General features: G+C 44.9%; 1 protein-coding gene across 1 annotated transcript in view; it reads left to right on the top strand.

Moving 5' to 3' along the window:
- The window catches only part of LOC138262020 (ATP-dependent translocase ABCB1-like), a 1142744-nt gene extending 1129303 nt beyond the window's left edge, over positions 1–13441 (top strand). Inside the window, exon 29 of the mRNA XM_069211672.1 lies at positions 13105–13441. Coding sequence (XP_069067773.1) covers positions 13105–13302 — 198 coding nt within the window. The 3' untranslated portion in view covers positions 13303–13441. The remainder of the gene's footprint in view (positions 1–13104) is intronic.
- Positions 13442–14904: the final 1463 nt, after the last annotated feature.

The raw sequence follows: 14904 nt of genomic DNA, 5'->3' as shown, positions 1-14904 counted from the left end.
GTCCACTTCCTTATTGCTGCGGGCAATGTCACCCCAGGAGTGATGTGAGATTTTGGTACTGCCTCAATGATTCCATGTCACCTTCATTAGAGTCAGCATCATCATGCTATGTGTCTCATGGTGTTTGACCTGCAGCGAAACACATTACACACCCCTTACATAGTACGTATTGCTTGGAAGGGTGTGTGAGTTAAGTGTTATTGATGTGATATTGGAAGATTCATCTTCCAAGTTGTACTGCCAGTTAAGGCCAAGTCATTGTCACTGTGTGGTTTTGAATTGGTCCCTTGTGGCTCTGGAGTGGCATCTGTTGTTATTTGCATCTGTCATTTGTCCATAGGTGTGTATCCCATTGGGTCAGGATATCAAACCTGACTACCAGTGTCACACCTCAGTGTCTTCCTGGCCACGTGTCAATGTAGTGGTGTATGTGTTGGGTGTCCTACAGGGGTGCTGTGCTGTGTATATATTACTAGGTTTCTGTACTTACCAACAAGTAGGCCATTGCCATATCGTCCATCCTGGAAGTGGTGATTGATGGTGTTGTGGTGGAAGATGAATGAATCATGTACACTCCCAGGATACTTTGCCACAATGTTGGTGATTAAGCCACGGTGATCCACAATGACCTGCACATTGATGGAGTGTGTGTGCTTCCTGTTGCGGTATAGATGCTCAGTTGCAGCAGGTGGCACAATCCGTACATGTGTGCAGCCAATGTCACCAAGCATGTGCGGGAAGCCATTGATTTGATAGAAGCCCAGTTTGGTCTCCTGCTGCTTCTGCTGTATGTTGGGGAAACTGATGTGGCGGGGTGTGAGGGAGATGATGGCATCCAGTACCTTGGGAAGGACGGCAGAGAATGAGGGCTGTGAGATCCCGGTAACCAGGGCACCACTGGTTTGAAAAGAGCCACTTGCCAACATGTGCAGGACAGCTAGCAGCTTGGTTTCTGGTGGAATGATGTGGGGTGTCTGTAAGCTGAGTGCCAACTGTGGCTTAATGTGGCGCAGCAGCTGCTGTATGGCTTGTCAGTTTAGTCTGTACCTCTGGATGATGTCATTTTTCCTGAGGCCCTGAAGGGTTGTCCTCGTCTGGAATATCCTCTCCTGTCTTCGGCGTTGCCTTTGGGGTCCCTGTTGGTGTGGTGGAAGCTGCTATTGTTGCTCCGGTGCTCTGCTTCTTCGTGCATGTTGGATGAATAGCAACTCCATGTCTTCCTTCTTGTGCTCTGATGTTGCTTCTGTGTGTTTTCCTTAAGTACTGGTGTGTTTGCCCCATTGTAACGCCTGCCGCGTCCCAGGCGTTAAATTTTGACTCAAATCGAGATTTGCGTCATTTTCTGGCTCCGCCTCACAGCCGTGCGCCATTTTTGTGCGGTTGGATAAATATGGCGCACGGGTGTTTAAGTCATTTTTTGGATAGGAACGCTTACCTTGCATCTCATTAACTCAAGGCAGTTTCACGCATCCAAAAAATGATGCACACTGGGATATTTTGATGTTAGACAGGTCTAGTGTCAAAGTATAAATATGGTGTTAGCTTTGCGCCAAATTTGCTTAACAAAATGACGCAAATCCGGCGCAAACAGAGTATAAATATGGGCCATAGTGTCATCTCAGTACCATCAAATTGCAAGGGACATCATTCTCTGGCAAGCCATAGACTGATGTCGCAGTCCAAGTAATTGAGGATTCTGATGACAATCAAGTGAGCAGAGGCACCTGGTGCGCATGTTCTACCATGAGGAGTTTGAAGAAGGAATCAGCACCAAACAGAGGGCCTGATTTAGATCTTGGTGTTACCAACAAGCCTTACCGACAATGGACCTGAGAAGACCATCAAGTGGACGGTGTTCTGCCCACCATATTCAGATGTTACAGCCCTGCAAGCAGAGGACTGGCAACAAAAATCTGATGGAGGGAGACAGCGGCAGGACCCAGTAGACTTCGTACAATGGCAGTGGTTATGGAATACAGGTAAGTGACACACACTGTCCCTTAGCCATAGGTGTCCTCTTGCACTACACACTAGACAGCACACCACATACACACCATCATCCTTTACAATTCCAACACAACAAAACCTGTACGTGTCAAAACCACACATTGACATACATCCATGACACAATACACAACCACCATTCACATTGCACCCAAACACAATGCAACCACAACTACCAACACAACTATACACTGATCTACACAAACACACTCATACAAAGGCACAACTACACACATTACAGTAATGTCTGCCACTCAATGACCATTCGCACCTGAATGTGTCACGCAGCAACACATCATACAAAACTACTTCAAGCTTGCATACAAGTGACACAATTACAGACACAACCACATCACCCACTTCAGCTCCCTCCATCTCAACCAGCCAGTCCACACACACACACACACACACACAACGTACAGCACAACATGACGGCTCCCCTAACAATTTCCACACATGGACACAGTTGACAGGTGTGAATGTACCATCATTGTGGTGCTTGCATTCATTTGCCAATGAATACTGGTACCTTAATTGCAGTTGTGAATGTGTGCAAAATGTGTTGTGTACCAGTGTGTCCCCATCCATGACTGACCCACTTGGGCCCCCATAATATGTATGTGGCAGTGATTTACAAAAAATGACTATTACGTATATAACTGCAGTGGTCCCAACTTTCCGTGCAAGGCCCACTCAAAGTCGTCTGGCAATGCAATAGCCCTACCTTTGAGTTCACTGAGGGGGGTTGTGTTTTCTCTGTGGGTTGGTGGCCGCAATGATGACAGGTGTTGTCCAGTCATGTCCAGTTAAAGATGGAGGGAAGTCCAACTCAGACATGGAGGTCGGACCACCACTTTTTTCTTGGTGGTAAAGCACATCAAAATCTGCATGCTGGCTGGCATCCCACCAGCATCCCCTTTTCCCTCTCCCACTATCACTGCGGGTGGTATTTCGTGGAGGTTCAAATGCAGGCTTTTGTGTATGGCAGCGGACAGGTTTTTAGTCAAAAAGTCAAAAGCAGGACCATTACTGCCAACATCTAAATTAGGCCCTGAGTAGCAAGCACACTTTCAACATAATTGTCCATTTTGCCGTATTTGCAGATTCTGGCACGCCTAAAATTCGAAGATTGTTGCAGCAGGATCACGCCTCAAGATCCTTATTCTTTGCTTCAATGACTTTCAATATTTTTTCCTTGTTGAGTAAAGTGATACAATGGGATGAGACACTGTCCTCCTCTGTGAAAAAGTGCTGTTCTGCTTCTTGCAACTGAACATCAAGTTTGTGCGTGATGCATCAATTCCGCAACACATAGGCCCTCATTAAAACCCTGGCGGTCGGTGTTAAAGTGGTGGTAATACTGCCAACAAGCCAGCGGTAAAAAAAATGGGATTTGTACCATGGCAGTTACCACCATCCAAAACCGCCACTTTAACACACCGACTGCCAGGGTGGTAACAGCCGCTGGGCTGGAGACTTCGGTCTCCAGCCTGGGCGGCCGTCACAATCCCATCCTCAGGATTATGACCCGGCCTACCGCCATGGTTTTCGTGCCAAACTTACCACCATGAAAACCATGGCGGTAGGCACTATCAGTGCCAGGGAATCCCTTCCATGGCACTGATAGGGGTCCCCCTGCCACCATCCCCCCAGAGTCCTTCCCCACTCTCCCACTGCCCCTCCCTTTCCTGTTCCCCCGCACATATACACACACACACCCATATACACATATGCACACATGCATACCCACCATCACCCACGCATGCACACATACATACCCACACACTGCTACACTCACCAACATACCTTGTCACACACATGCATTCACAACACACAACACTCATAATCACTCATTCACGCATGCATCCTACGCGACTCACACCCGTATGCACTCATACCAAGACCTACAACCCCCCCCACATACACACAACACCCTCACCCACTCTCCGGTCAGAGAACGTGACTTACCTGCTTGCAGGGGGTCCTCCGGCTGGAGATGGTCCGCGGCGCTGCTGGCAGCAGCAGCGTCCGCCAGCAAAACAACACCAGGCCGTATCATTGCTCATGATACGGTCAGCAGTGTTTTGCTGGCGTGGCAGTGCTGCTGTCCTGCTCTCTGGTGTGTGTGCATTGCAGCATGAATCAAATTATAGATTGGTCGGATAGCCTATAGATTTTCCCAGTGTGTCCAGTAATGTGATGCCCAAAGTGACCAAATCAAGGGTGATGTTGAGGGCAGACCCATTCAGTCAGTTCACAGGCAAAGGTGTGTGGGTTTCTCTTGATACCCCACAAAAGAAAAGGGCTGGATGAAAGGATGAAGCCAGGAGCAAAAGGTGAGCTGTGTGAAATGATAGAGCAGAAAGAGATGTGGTTCCCAGACAAGTTAGGGTTTCCAGGCAATCAACCCAGTAGTGTGAGGAAGCCACTAAAAGTAATGCTGTGGATCGCTAGCTGGTGCTCTTGCCTGGGATGTGCAAGGTTTCCTCTGCAAAATGAGGTTAAGATCCTGTATTTATTTGACAACTGGAGTGGCATCAAGGGTCGACAACCCTGTAGTAGGGGCAGCAGATGGCTAGCAATTGTGGCCTACAAGAAGCTTGAATGAGACCTGGTCCCACTGAATGGTGGTGGGGAGCATGAGCAGACACAGTTCTCCCCATCAGACGCCAAGTTCAATAGGCCAAGTCCATAAAGAAAGGCATAGGCATGAAATGGGGTCCCTGAATCTCCTGGGCCCCTCAGCCACCTCATCCATGCAGCCAGATGCCCCCCCCCAGCAGTCAATGTTTATATAGAGAAGGCCATATTAGCAGCTCCAAGTCTTCCATATAGCAGTACAATAAAGCTGGTAATCTTGGCCGCATGTAGGGCAACTGGTGCACTTACAACACCAAAGGCAGAGTCCCCTGGGTGCCAATGGGAGCAGGATGGAGAAAGCAGTGGCTCTGTCTCCCATGGCAGCACTCTTGACTTCAGCACCCCCAGATAGTAGGCATAGATTTAGCAGGCCAGTCCTGCAGACATAAGGCGCCCTGGCTGCCGCAGGCTGCGTGAGGCAGCAGGCGCACTTACCAAAACATCTAATAAATTCAGAGTCCCCTGGAGCCCAATGTGAGCACGGTGAACGGGAGCAACTGCACAGCCCCTAGCGGCAGCTCTCTCAACCACTGCACCTCCAGGCTATAGATACAAGTTCAGACAGCTAGCCCAAAAATCATGAGGTCTCATGTGAGCTGCAGGGTCTTGCGCCAATCCCAGTAGGTTGTTCCACCACCCAGATGAAGGCTCACTTTCTATCTTACAGGGGGATAAGTGGTGGACGAACCACCTCAGGTATCAACCCCCAAAGCTCTTGGGGAGACAGCCGGGGGTCCACACCAGGTTTTACGAGGCCATCATTTTCATCATGTGGTGTAGACTGCTCCACTCAAAAGACCCCAGTCAGGCATCATGGAGTCACACGATCAATGTAGCGATGTTGGGGCATAAATCTCCCCAGAACCACTGAGAAAGTCCAAATGAGGCAGAATAATGTGGGATGTTGTCCCTGGAGTGCAGAAGTCCCACAGGAGCTGACTCTCTGGTGCCCTCCTTAGCAATCTGAATCTTTGGTCCCCCCACAAGGCACCTTCGTTGCATTGGCCTGGCAGGTTTTTATAGGTACTCTGGAGGTCTTTAGAACCAAAATGATTTAAAATTCCAGTTTTTCACGGTGTTAGGAGGAGGAAACCTGGAGGTCAAAAGTCACTCAAGCAGAAGCCAGCAGCAGGATCCAGAAAAGGTGCATTTGGAATTGGGCAGCTGGGATACTTAGCAAAATGGCTTCTAGCAGCTTATTGTGTCCCTGTAATTTAAGAAGAGGTGAGCAAACTGATCCTTGAGTCCACCTCTTTGTCCTGGGTAAAAGTGTGAGCAGGACTCAGGCTTTCAGATCTCCTCACAGGTCTCAAATCAGGTGCAGTCCTCCTTCTGTCTTACATAGGTTCAGTCATTTTCAGAAGATGATGCCGAGGGGGTCACCTTTATGCCTGGAACTAGATTGTGTGTGAGGGTGACTCCTGGATCCTCACTAAGCAGTAGGGGAAAATGTTCCCAGGGGCAGGTCTACCCGATTAGCAGCAGTTCCCTTTTGTGCTACTGTAAACGTTCCCTCTCTACCAAAAAACACCATGGCAGAACCTTTCTTCTCTTGCGTAGAGCTCCATTGCCCATCATGAAGGTGAGGCCAAGGAAATGAGCAACTCCTTGTCTGTGGTCACTAAAAACCTGGTGACAGCTCATCTCCACCTCGGATTGGTGCCTGGCTGACTAGAGGGACAAAGGAGGGGCAGGTCAAGGTGTTAGCAACATCTAGCTTTGGCAGTGTATGCCTCTTTGAAGGTAATTAAGTTCCTGGTCACAGTCCATATGATCCTCCAGCCTGAGGAACAGAACACCTCACTGCACTCAAGACCTTTGTCTTGGCTCGCTTCTGGGTGGTAGCTAAACACTCATGTAAACTAAAGGCATTAGGCAGGAAAATGATGACTTTCTTAAAGTCTTAAAGTGGGCTTGTAATAAATATTTTAGAAATGCAGGAATTAACTCTGTAGCTGTTTCCTAGATGGATATAATATTTCTTGGAAATTTAACAGTATACCCTATACTTTTAATGGAATAGACACCCTGCTACAATGAAAATAGCTTATGAGGGCTTGTTCTTGTGTGGACATGTCTATCAGTAATAGTTTACATGTCCTAATTTAGACGCCATGCACACTACCTTATGCACATGAAGGCCTATTTTTGGGCAATATTAATTTTTGAAAGGATAGTAGGCTTGTTATTTTTACAGGTCACATTTCAGTTTTGAAACTGCATTGACAGATGACAGCGATAGGCCTGCACGCATGTTTGCCCTGTCACTGTCAATTTTGACAGGTTTTAAGGGTCAACACAGATGCACTGGGGCTTCTTAGTCGAGTTCCTGTGCACAGAGTTCAGCAACCAGGTGCATCAGTCAAAAAAACAACAAGGAAGATTTTTATGCATGTGGGAGTTTCCGTAAAATGTTTACAGAAGAAATTTCTGAAAAATTAATTATTGCAAGAACAATCTCTGTGCCTGATACAGAGTTTGGAAGACAGGTTATTCCATCACAAAATTGATGGATGTGTCATCTGCCATATTACAAGCATTATACACAATATTAAAGCCTTTGCCGTTTGTAATATGGCGGACTGGGTATCTGTTACAGGTTGAAAGAGGATCTCATCTCCTAATAGCTAGGGGCCTTTTTATGAGTTTGGCAGTCATGAGACTGCTAAGCTCGCTGCTGGTGGTCAGGCTCCAGGCAATCTGACTGCAATATTACGACCCTGGCAGTTGGATCACCAGGACCATGGATCCCGAAGGGTTGGCGCCGGTCAAAGTCGAGGTCATCCACGGCGGTGCTGATTTCAGCAATGCTGTGCTGATCACGTCTTCACTTTCTGCCAGTCTTTTCATTGCAGGGTCCACGCCATGAAAAGGCTGGTGGAAAGGCAGTGCTTAGGGCCATAGGGGGACCTCTCCAGTGGCCACAACCATGTCATGGGCACTGCAGAGGATCCCCCTGCATGGCATCCTCATAATGCGCACTGTCTGCTTCGGCAGACAGTGCACATTCTGATGGTGCTGGGGGCACCCTCTGCGTGATGACATTGGCCTCGGCTCCTGTAGGATCCGAGGCCAATACCACCACACTGTTTTCACCAGGCTGACTGGTGGAATCCTCCTGATATGGAGGTTTCCGCCGGTCAGCCAGCTGGAAACCTTGTAATACGGCTATCTGGGAGACCTCCAGTTCCATGGCGGTCTCCTCCTCAGGGGTCTGTCAGGCCACCAAACTCATAATGACACCCTTAGTAATGCTCTCTGTCTAAATGTGGACAGTGAAAGGGTTCCATTCCTGAAATCTGCTTTTGTTTGAATTTTTTCCCACATTTGTTCCACATATTTTGCAAATGTGAATTTTGTGAACTTGCAAAGTTTTGGGACTGATTTCAAGAGTTTCCAGAAACAAATGACAATTTATCATATTTCTATCTAGTCATATGCTTAGTCATATGCTTAAAGTAGCCAAAAAATAAATAAATAACACGTGTTCAGCAAATCGCAGTTTTCAGATTCATGTTCACTCAGATATTTTATTGATGGCTCAAATGCGTTTTCAGTCTGTTTGTAAACCCTTGTGCCTCATTATACCTGCACCAGGTGTAATGTATGCAAGGGAGGTATTACCCCACAGGGGGGCCCAAAGAAATGAAGCAGTGAAATCTACAAGATTTCAATGCACGATTTTAGCATAATTTTGGAATGCCAGACCTGGGCTGGCATTAAAAAATGACCCAAGGCTGTTTTCAATATGCCTACCCGAGCTTTGCTGGACTAGTGTCAAAAATGTTGATGCTAGTCCTGCAAAGCACCACAACTGCATTAGATATTTTGACGCAGTTGTGCTAATGAGTGCCATTATGCACTGTATTCTAAATAAAGTGCTACCATGGTGGCACAGGGTGACGCAAGGAAACTGGTGCCTTGGAACTGATGCGCCAATTCACTGAAAATGAGGCCTCAAGTGTTTAACTGAACCATTAGCTAAGTCCTCACTCAAAAGCGCTCTTAAGGATGGTGCTGGTGCATGGAGATGAGTATGGCTCCAAGAATGATATTTGCTATTGCATGAGCATAAGTGCGAAGGAATCCAAGCTGTAGTCTAATCTTGTATAAAGAGACTGCCACAATCAAGCTGCATAAATTACGCAGTATCTTCTCCTCATATATATTTAAAAAAGACCAGATGGAAATGGTTGTATATTCTAAGGCATAACTTACAATGGGAAATATTTCTATTTTGCGAGCTTGCAGTAAGTGATTAGAATGCCTTCCCCCATAGATTTATGGAAGTGTTACAGAGCGCCTGTGTGTGCAACTGCTTTATTCCCCAAGAAATTAGAATGCAGCTTACAACCTAGATTGTTAGTAAAATGTCCTACTAAGCTAGACTTAGGCCCTTATTACGAACATGGCGGTTCAGACTGCCATGCCGGCGGTCTGAACTGCCATATTCTGGACAAGGGCGGGCCGCCACAGGCGGCCTTCCGCCACCGACAGGCTACCGCTGACAGGCAGCCTGACGATGGCAGATTACTTTTCCGACAGGGCAGCGCTGCAAGCAGTGCTGCCGTCTGGATAAAGAACTCTTGTTCCTCCAGCCTTTCCCTGGCGGAGGGGTGCTCCGGGGTCCCCCTGGAGGCCCCATCGTGCAGGTCTGCGCGACGGGTGCTGCTGCACCCGCCGCACAGCAGCATTGACAACAGCTCCATGTGGAGCCGTCGGCAATGTCCGGGTCCTGCATTCTGCTGGGCCGGCGGGCAGAAACACTTTTTCCGCCCGCCAGCCCAGCAGAATGTATATTATTTGGGAGGCGGGGCCTCAAGGGGGCTGGTGGTCTGTGATAAAACCGCCAGCATGAACACGGCGGGGTGTCCCACTGTATTCATAATGACCCCCTTAGTTTTTCACAACCTTTAATTTTTCATTTCCCAATTGCCAGTTTTATGGTATTCATATTCGAAGATTGTTGTGAATAATCATACATGTAAATGCAGAATAAAAATGGAGCCAATAAGACATCCCTGTTTTAGACCGTTATGTATATCGCTGGATGGAGAAAAGCTTTTGTTTCCCCCAACCGAACTTTATAATATGTTGATCAATAAAGAGTGATAATTAGGGGCCCGATGTACGATGCCTTATTGTGGTCGCAAAAGGTGAAAATCACCATTTGCGACTGCAAAAAGGACAGGTACAATGTACCGTGCCTATTTTACCAGTCGGTATGCAGTTACCGATTTGCCAAATAGGGATTTTGACTCACAATTAGGAAGGGGCATCCTGAGGGCAACCCTTGCTAATTGGGAGTTACAGTGGTATGTATGATTGTTTAGTGACTTTGAATGCGGTCGCAAAACAATCTCAGTTAACACCAATTTCAAATTGGTGCTAACCCATTCGCAAACGGGACGGGGTTCCTAAAGGACCCCTTCCCCTTTGTGAATGCATGTGAAAATATTTTTTCAGAGCAGGCAGTGGTCCCACCGACCACTACATACTCTGAAAAACTGAAAAGAAAACTTTTCATTGTTCTTTTTTAAATGCATCCCATTTTCCTTTAAGAAAAACAGCCTGCATAAAAACAAAATGCTTTATTTAAAAGCAGTCACAGACATGGTGGTCTGCTGAGCCCAATGGGGTCGCAAGTTATGACCTACTTAAAGAATAATAATGAGGTAGGTCATTTGTGACCCCATTGGAAATCCCTAAATAAGTCTGGGACACATTTGTACATTTCATTTTGCGATTCTCGAATTACGATTCACAATGAATCGCAATTAATGACTTGCAAAATGAAATGGTCGTACATCTGGCTCTTGATGTAATAAATATATTGAGACTTCCTGTCTGATTTACACCATAATGTAGGCCTGTCAACCTGTTCGAATGTTGTTGGGAAATCAGGAAATACAGTATATGCCATTTGTTTGGTGTTTTCTACATATTTATTTAAAACTGTCTGTAAAATTGCTATATTGTCTGCACCCTTATAGTCCAAACGTAAATTACATGTTTGTAAACTCATCACATCTCACAAAGGTAATGAAGATTATGAAGAAATCTTGACCCTATATATCAATGGATATGCAAGGTGTTGCCACCCATTTCCAGAGTCAGTTTTACATTTATAAAGTTACTTCACCTATTAAATCCATAATCAAATAGAGGTATAATGTGTATCAAAATTAGACAGTACCAGAAAATATACAGAAGTCTAAATAAAGTGCATAAGTGGATGCTTTAAAGATCATAGGCAAAAGAGCAACTTGTTCCCTGCATCCTTGAAAATTCATCCTATGGCTTATTTTGAGCAAAAGATTTTGTCTCATTCCACATAATTGTCATCATTGCATTTCATCAGTCCATGTAAGGAAGGCTACATTCATTATCCAGTGTTGCATATTAAGAAACTTGATCACAAACGAGCCAAGAAAGCTGGAATTCTGATATTTGTATCTCTATTAAGATATACCTGTGACATTTAGGGCCATATTTATCATTCTTTCACCAATCCATTGTAGCAAAACAACTTGCTGCACTGTCTGAAAGGGAGAGGGCAGGAATCTATCTATCTATCTATCTATCTATCTATCTATCTATCTATCTATCTATCTATCTATCTATCTATCTATCTTTCTATCTATCTATCTATCTATCAATATATGGCCCATTCTGGCTCTCTGCCTGCACTGTCACACAAACTGCTGCCTAGCTCCAATTGAGGCACCCTTGCACCATGGGGCAAGGGTATCTGTATTACAGACAATATTTCTTTTGTGCAGGAAGGGACAACTTCCTGCACAAAAACAAGCCCATCCTGCACAAAAACAAGCTTCTGAGACTTTTTTCCTTGTTATAACTGTGCTGCAGAATGCAGCATAAGAAGAAAGAGGAAAAATTAGAAGAAATAAAGTTTGTTCTTCTTGTTACGCCTCCCCTGGAAAGATGTAGCATTCAGATGCATTCCTAGGTCTACTTGTATTGGGAAATTTGGGAATACTTCAGAATCCGTGGATGGATGTGTGGGAACAGCCACCGTCCACCAATGGAACGCCTCCCTGGAGCAGAGTAACGCCAGTCAGTGGCGTACTCTACCTTGCTTTACTCCAGATTTACACTGAATGTGGCCTTACAAGGCATGGTAAAATTCATTATAGATTTTTGCATTGCCCTGTGCCACCTTTGGAGGCACAAAGGCAACGGAAAACCCTTGATAAATTTGCCTCTAAGTGCTTACCCTATCTGGCAGAATGCTCTGTGAAGACAGATATAAGGTTTCACGGTGTACTTCTTTTTGTTTAATATAGCACCAACCTTTTACCTTTCAAACATTTTAGTTGGTCTAGTTGTGCAAATCTCTTTACAATGGGTTGGAGAGTGCATAACAATATGAGAGATGAAGCTCTAGAATCTTTTATGCTATTTGTGGCTCTGGTGGTTCTGGACGAAGGTGAGATATGAAGGGAAAAGAAACACAAGCTCTTAGCTATAAGTCTGTGGTGCTTACTGTACAGAAAGTTAATGAAGAAGGACTGCTATAGAGCAGTTCTTGGTAACCTGTAGAATAAAATGTGATGGATGGAATGCTTGAATTGTTTTCAACCAGGTGAAAATACACCTCAACACAATCCTTTCCATAGTTTATAGCAACCTGTATCGATATAGACAGGGAACAGCTTTGGTCCCAACGCAAAAAGGATCACTCTAACACAAACTGCTCAACCATTCCTTCTGAATGGGAAGACATACAACCCCAGACGAGTTTTGGCCTTACTCGTACATTCATCCATACCGAAGCACCACTGCATAATGCTCAAATCACTGCATACAAAGCTTTCCCTAATTACCCGCATTTGATGTCGAGTGAATGAAATGAATAACACTGGTCATATACAACGTTTTAAATAATTATTTATGGATAAGAGCCGAGATTTATGGTGGTCTAGCACCATTTCAACGCCACATTAGCGTAATTTTTTTAATGCTAATGTGGAGTTGGAAGGGCAAAATCGCAAAGCCATATTTACAAAGTGGTGCAATGCTCTACAAGATTTATCAGCATTTTTTAACGCTTGCTAAGGGCAGGCGTTAAAAACAGGCTCCCTTCGTGTTCAATGGGCCTCTGGGTGCTTTTCAGGATTAGCGTCATAATTTATGACGCTAATCCTGCAAAGTGCCGGACTAATGTAAATAATTATGAAACTAGTCTTCCTGACTACCGCCGTGGTGTGCATTATTTTAAATACAGCGCACACATGGTGGCGTTAGGGGGGTGCTAAGGGGCGCAAGAAAAGTGGTGCTGCACTAGGTGAAGCGCCACGTTTCATAAATGTGGGCCATATTGTATAAATATATGATTGTCTCTGCATATTGCACTTCAGAACCAGTATTAAAAATATCGTTGCTGTTGGTGAATATTATACTCCAGTAATAATGCCATATGCACCCTTCTTTTTGCAGATAGTCCAGAGAGCGTTGGACGATGCCAGACAGGGACGAACCTGCATTGTTATTGCTCACCGCTTGTCAACTGTGAAGAATGCGGATGTCATAGCGGTTATTCAACATGGACAAGTAGTGGAGCAAGGAACGCATTGTGAATTACTAGCAAAGCAAGGGATATACTATGATTTAGTAAATGCACAGGTTTCCCACTAATCAATCAAAGAATTATTGCAGTCGTAAAATGTGTCTCTGGGAAGAGATCAATTGTGAATTTATATTTATCTTGTTTTCTGAAATGATCATATATTGACCCCGTCCTATAAGCAAAAAATAAATAAAGTCCTTTGCGTCAGATGTGCATCACAGAAATTCATGAAGAGTAAACTCACCAGAGACTGCCATTTTTATGTAAAACAAATTCCCACTGATATTCCACATTCCAACTTTACTTTTTGTTGGCAAATTCCAGTCTGTAGGAGTTCTTTTTATCGATTATTATGAAATAGTTGGTGATAGGTATTCTAGTGTCATGATAAATAAAAGTAATGGCGCCTTTTGAAAGGTATTTTTTTAGTATTCTTGTGCAAATGTATTGACTTAATGGTTAAAATGCCGAATTTGCGACAACAATACGTTTTTTTTGGCGCTAGCATGTTTAAATAGTTTTCGATTTTTATTTCCACATTGCAAGATAAATGTTACTGCACTGCATGCTATCTTTTTACTTTATCAAACAATGGCAATGTATTCAGATGTTTTCTTCACAATTTTATCCTTTGCCTCTTTAACTTTCACAAAACTGAACATTTTCACACAATGAAAGTACACATTCACAACAATTAAAGTAATTCATAGAACTGTTTGTGCAAACTAGTAACCCACTAAGGGGCATATTTATACTCTGTTTGCACCGAATAAGCGTAATTGTTTTTACTCTGATTCGGTGCAAAACGAACTCCATATTTATACTTTGGCGCTAGACCCGTCTTGCGCCAAATTTATGGAGTTGAAGTCATTTTTTGGATGTGGAAACCTACCTTGCCTTACTGAGATGCAAGGTAGGCGTTCCTGTGCAAAAAATGACTCTATAGCCTTAACACCATATTTATATTCCAGTGCAAAAATGGTGCACAGAAGGGAGGAAGGGTCAAAACAAGGTGCAAAGCTTGCTTTGCCCCATTTTTTAATGCCTGGGTCACGGCAGGCTTTAGGGGACCAGCGGCCCTATTTTCATGGTAGAACACCATTGAATAAGCCCACAGATGCCCTCCCCAGGCCCAGGGACACCCCCACCCACACCAGAGGGACAGAGGAGGATGGGGGACCCCATCCCAGGTAAGTACAGTTAAGTATTGCATTTTATTCTTTAAAGTCCCATAGGGGGCCCTGAAATGGGCCCCCATACATGGCACAGGTTGCAACGGCTATGCCCAGGGGACCCTTGTCCCCTGTGCTGATCATTGGGGTGGTGAGCATGACACCTGCCTTTTCCAAGGCAGGAATCATGTGGCATGGTAGGTTTAGCGCCATAAAATGACACTAATCTGGTTAGAGTAATTTTTTTACTCTAACCTGGCTAACGTCATTTTTTTGTGCAAAACGCCCTTCTTCCATACCGTCAGCCTCACCCGACTAACGTCATTTTTGTTGACACTAGCCTGCCCTTTGCACCAGCTTGCACCATTCCAAAAATACGGTACCCAGCTGGTGCACAGAAATGGTGCAAGTTGGTGCTAAACTTTTTAGTGCAAAACTGCGTCAGTGCAGTTTTGCACTAAAAGTATAAATCAGGGCTGATGTAGTAGAAAATGAGGG

Source organism: Pleurodeles waltl, chromosome 10 (genome assembly GCF_031143425.1).
Source record: "Pleurodeles waltl isolate 20211129_DDA chromosome 10, aPleWal1.hap1.20221129, whole genome shotgun sequence".
Classification (NCBI taxonomy): Eukaryota; Metazoa; Chordata; class Amphibia; order Caudata; family Salamandridae; genus Pleurodeles; species Pleurodeles waltl.
The sequence above is the reverse complement of the archived record's forward strand: the minus strand, read 5'-3'. Positions and strand labels throughout refer to the sequence as shown.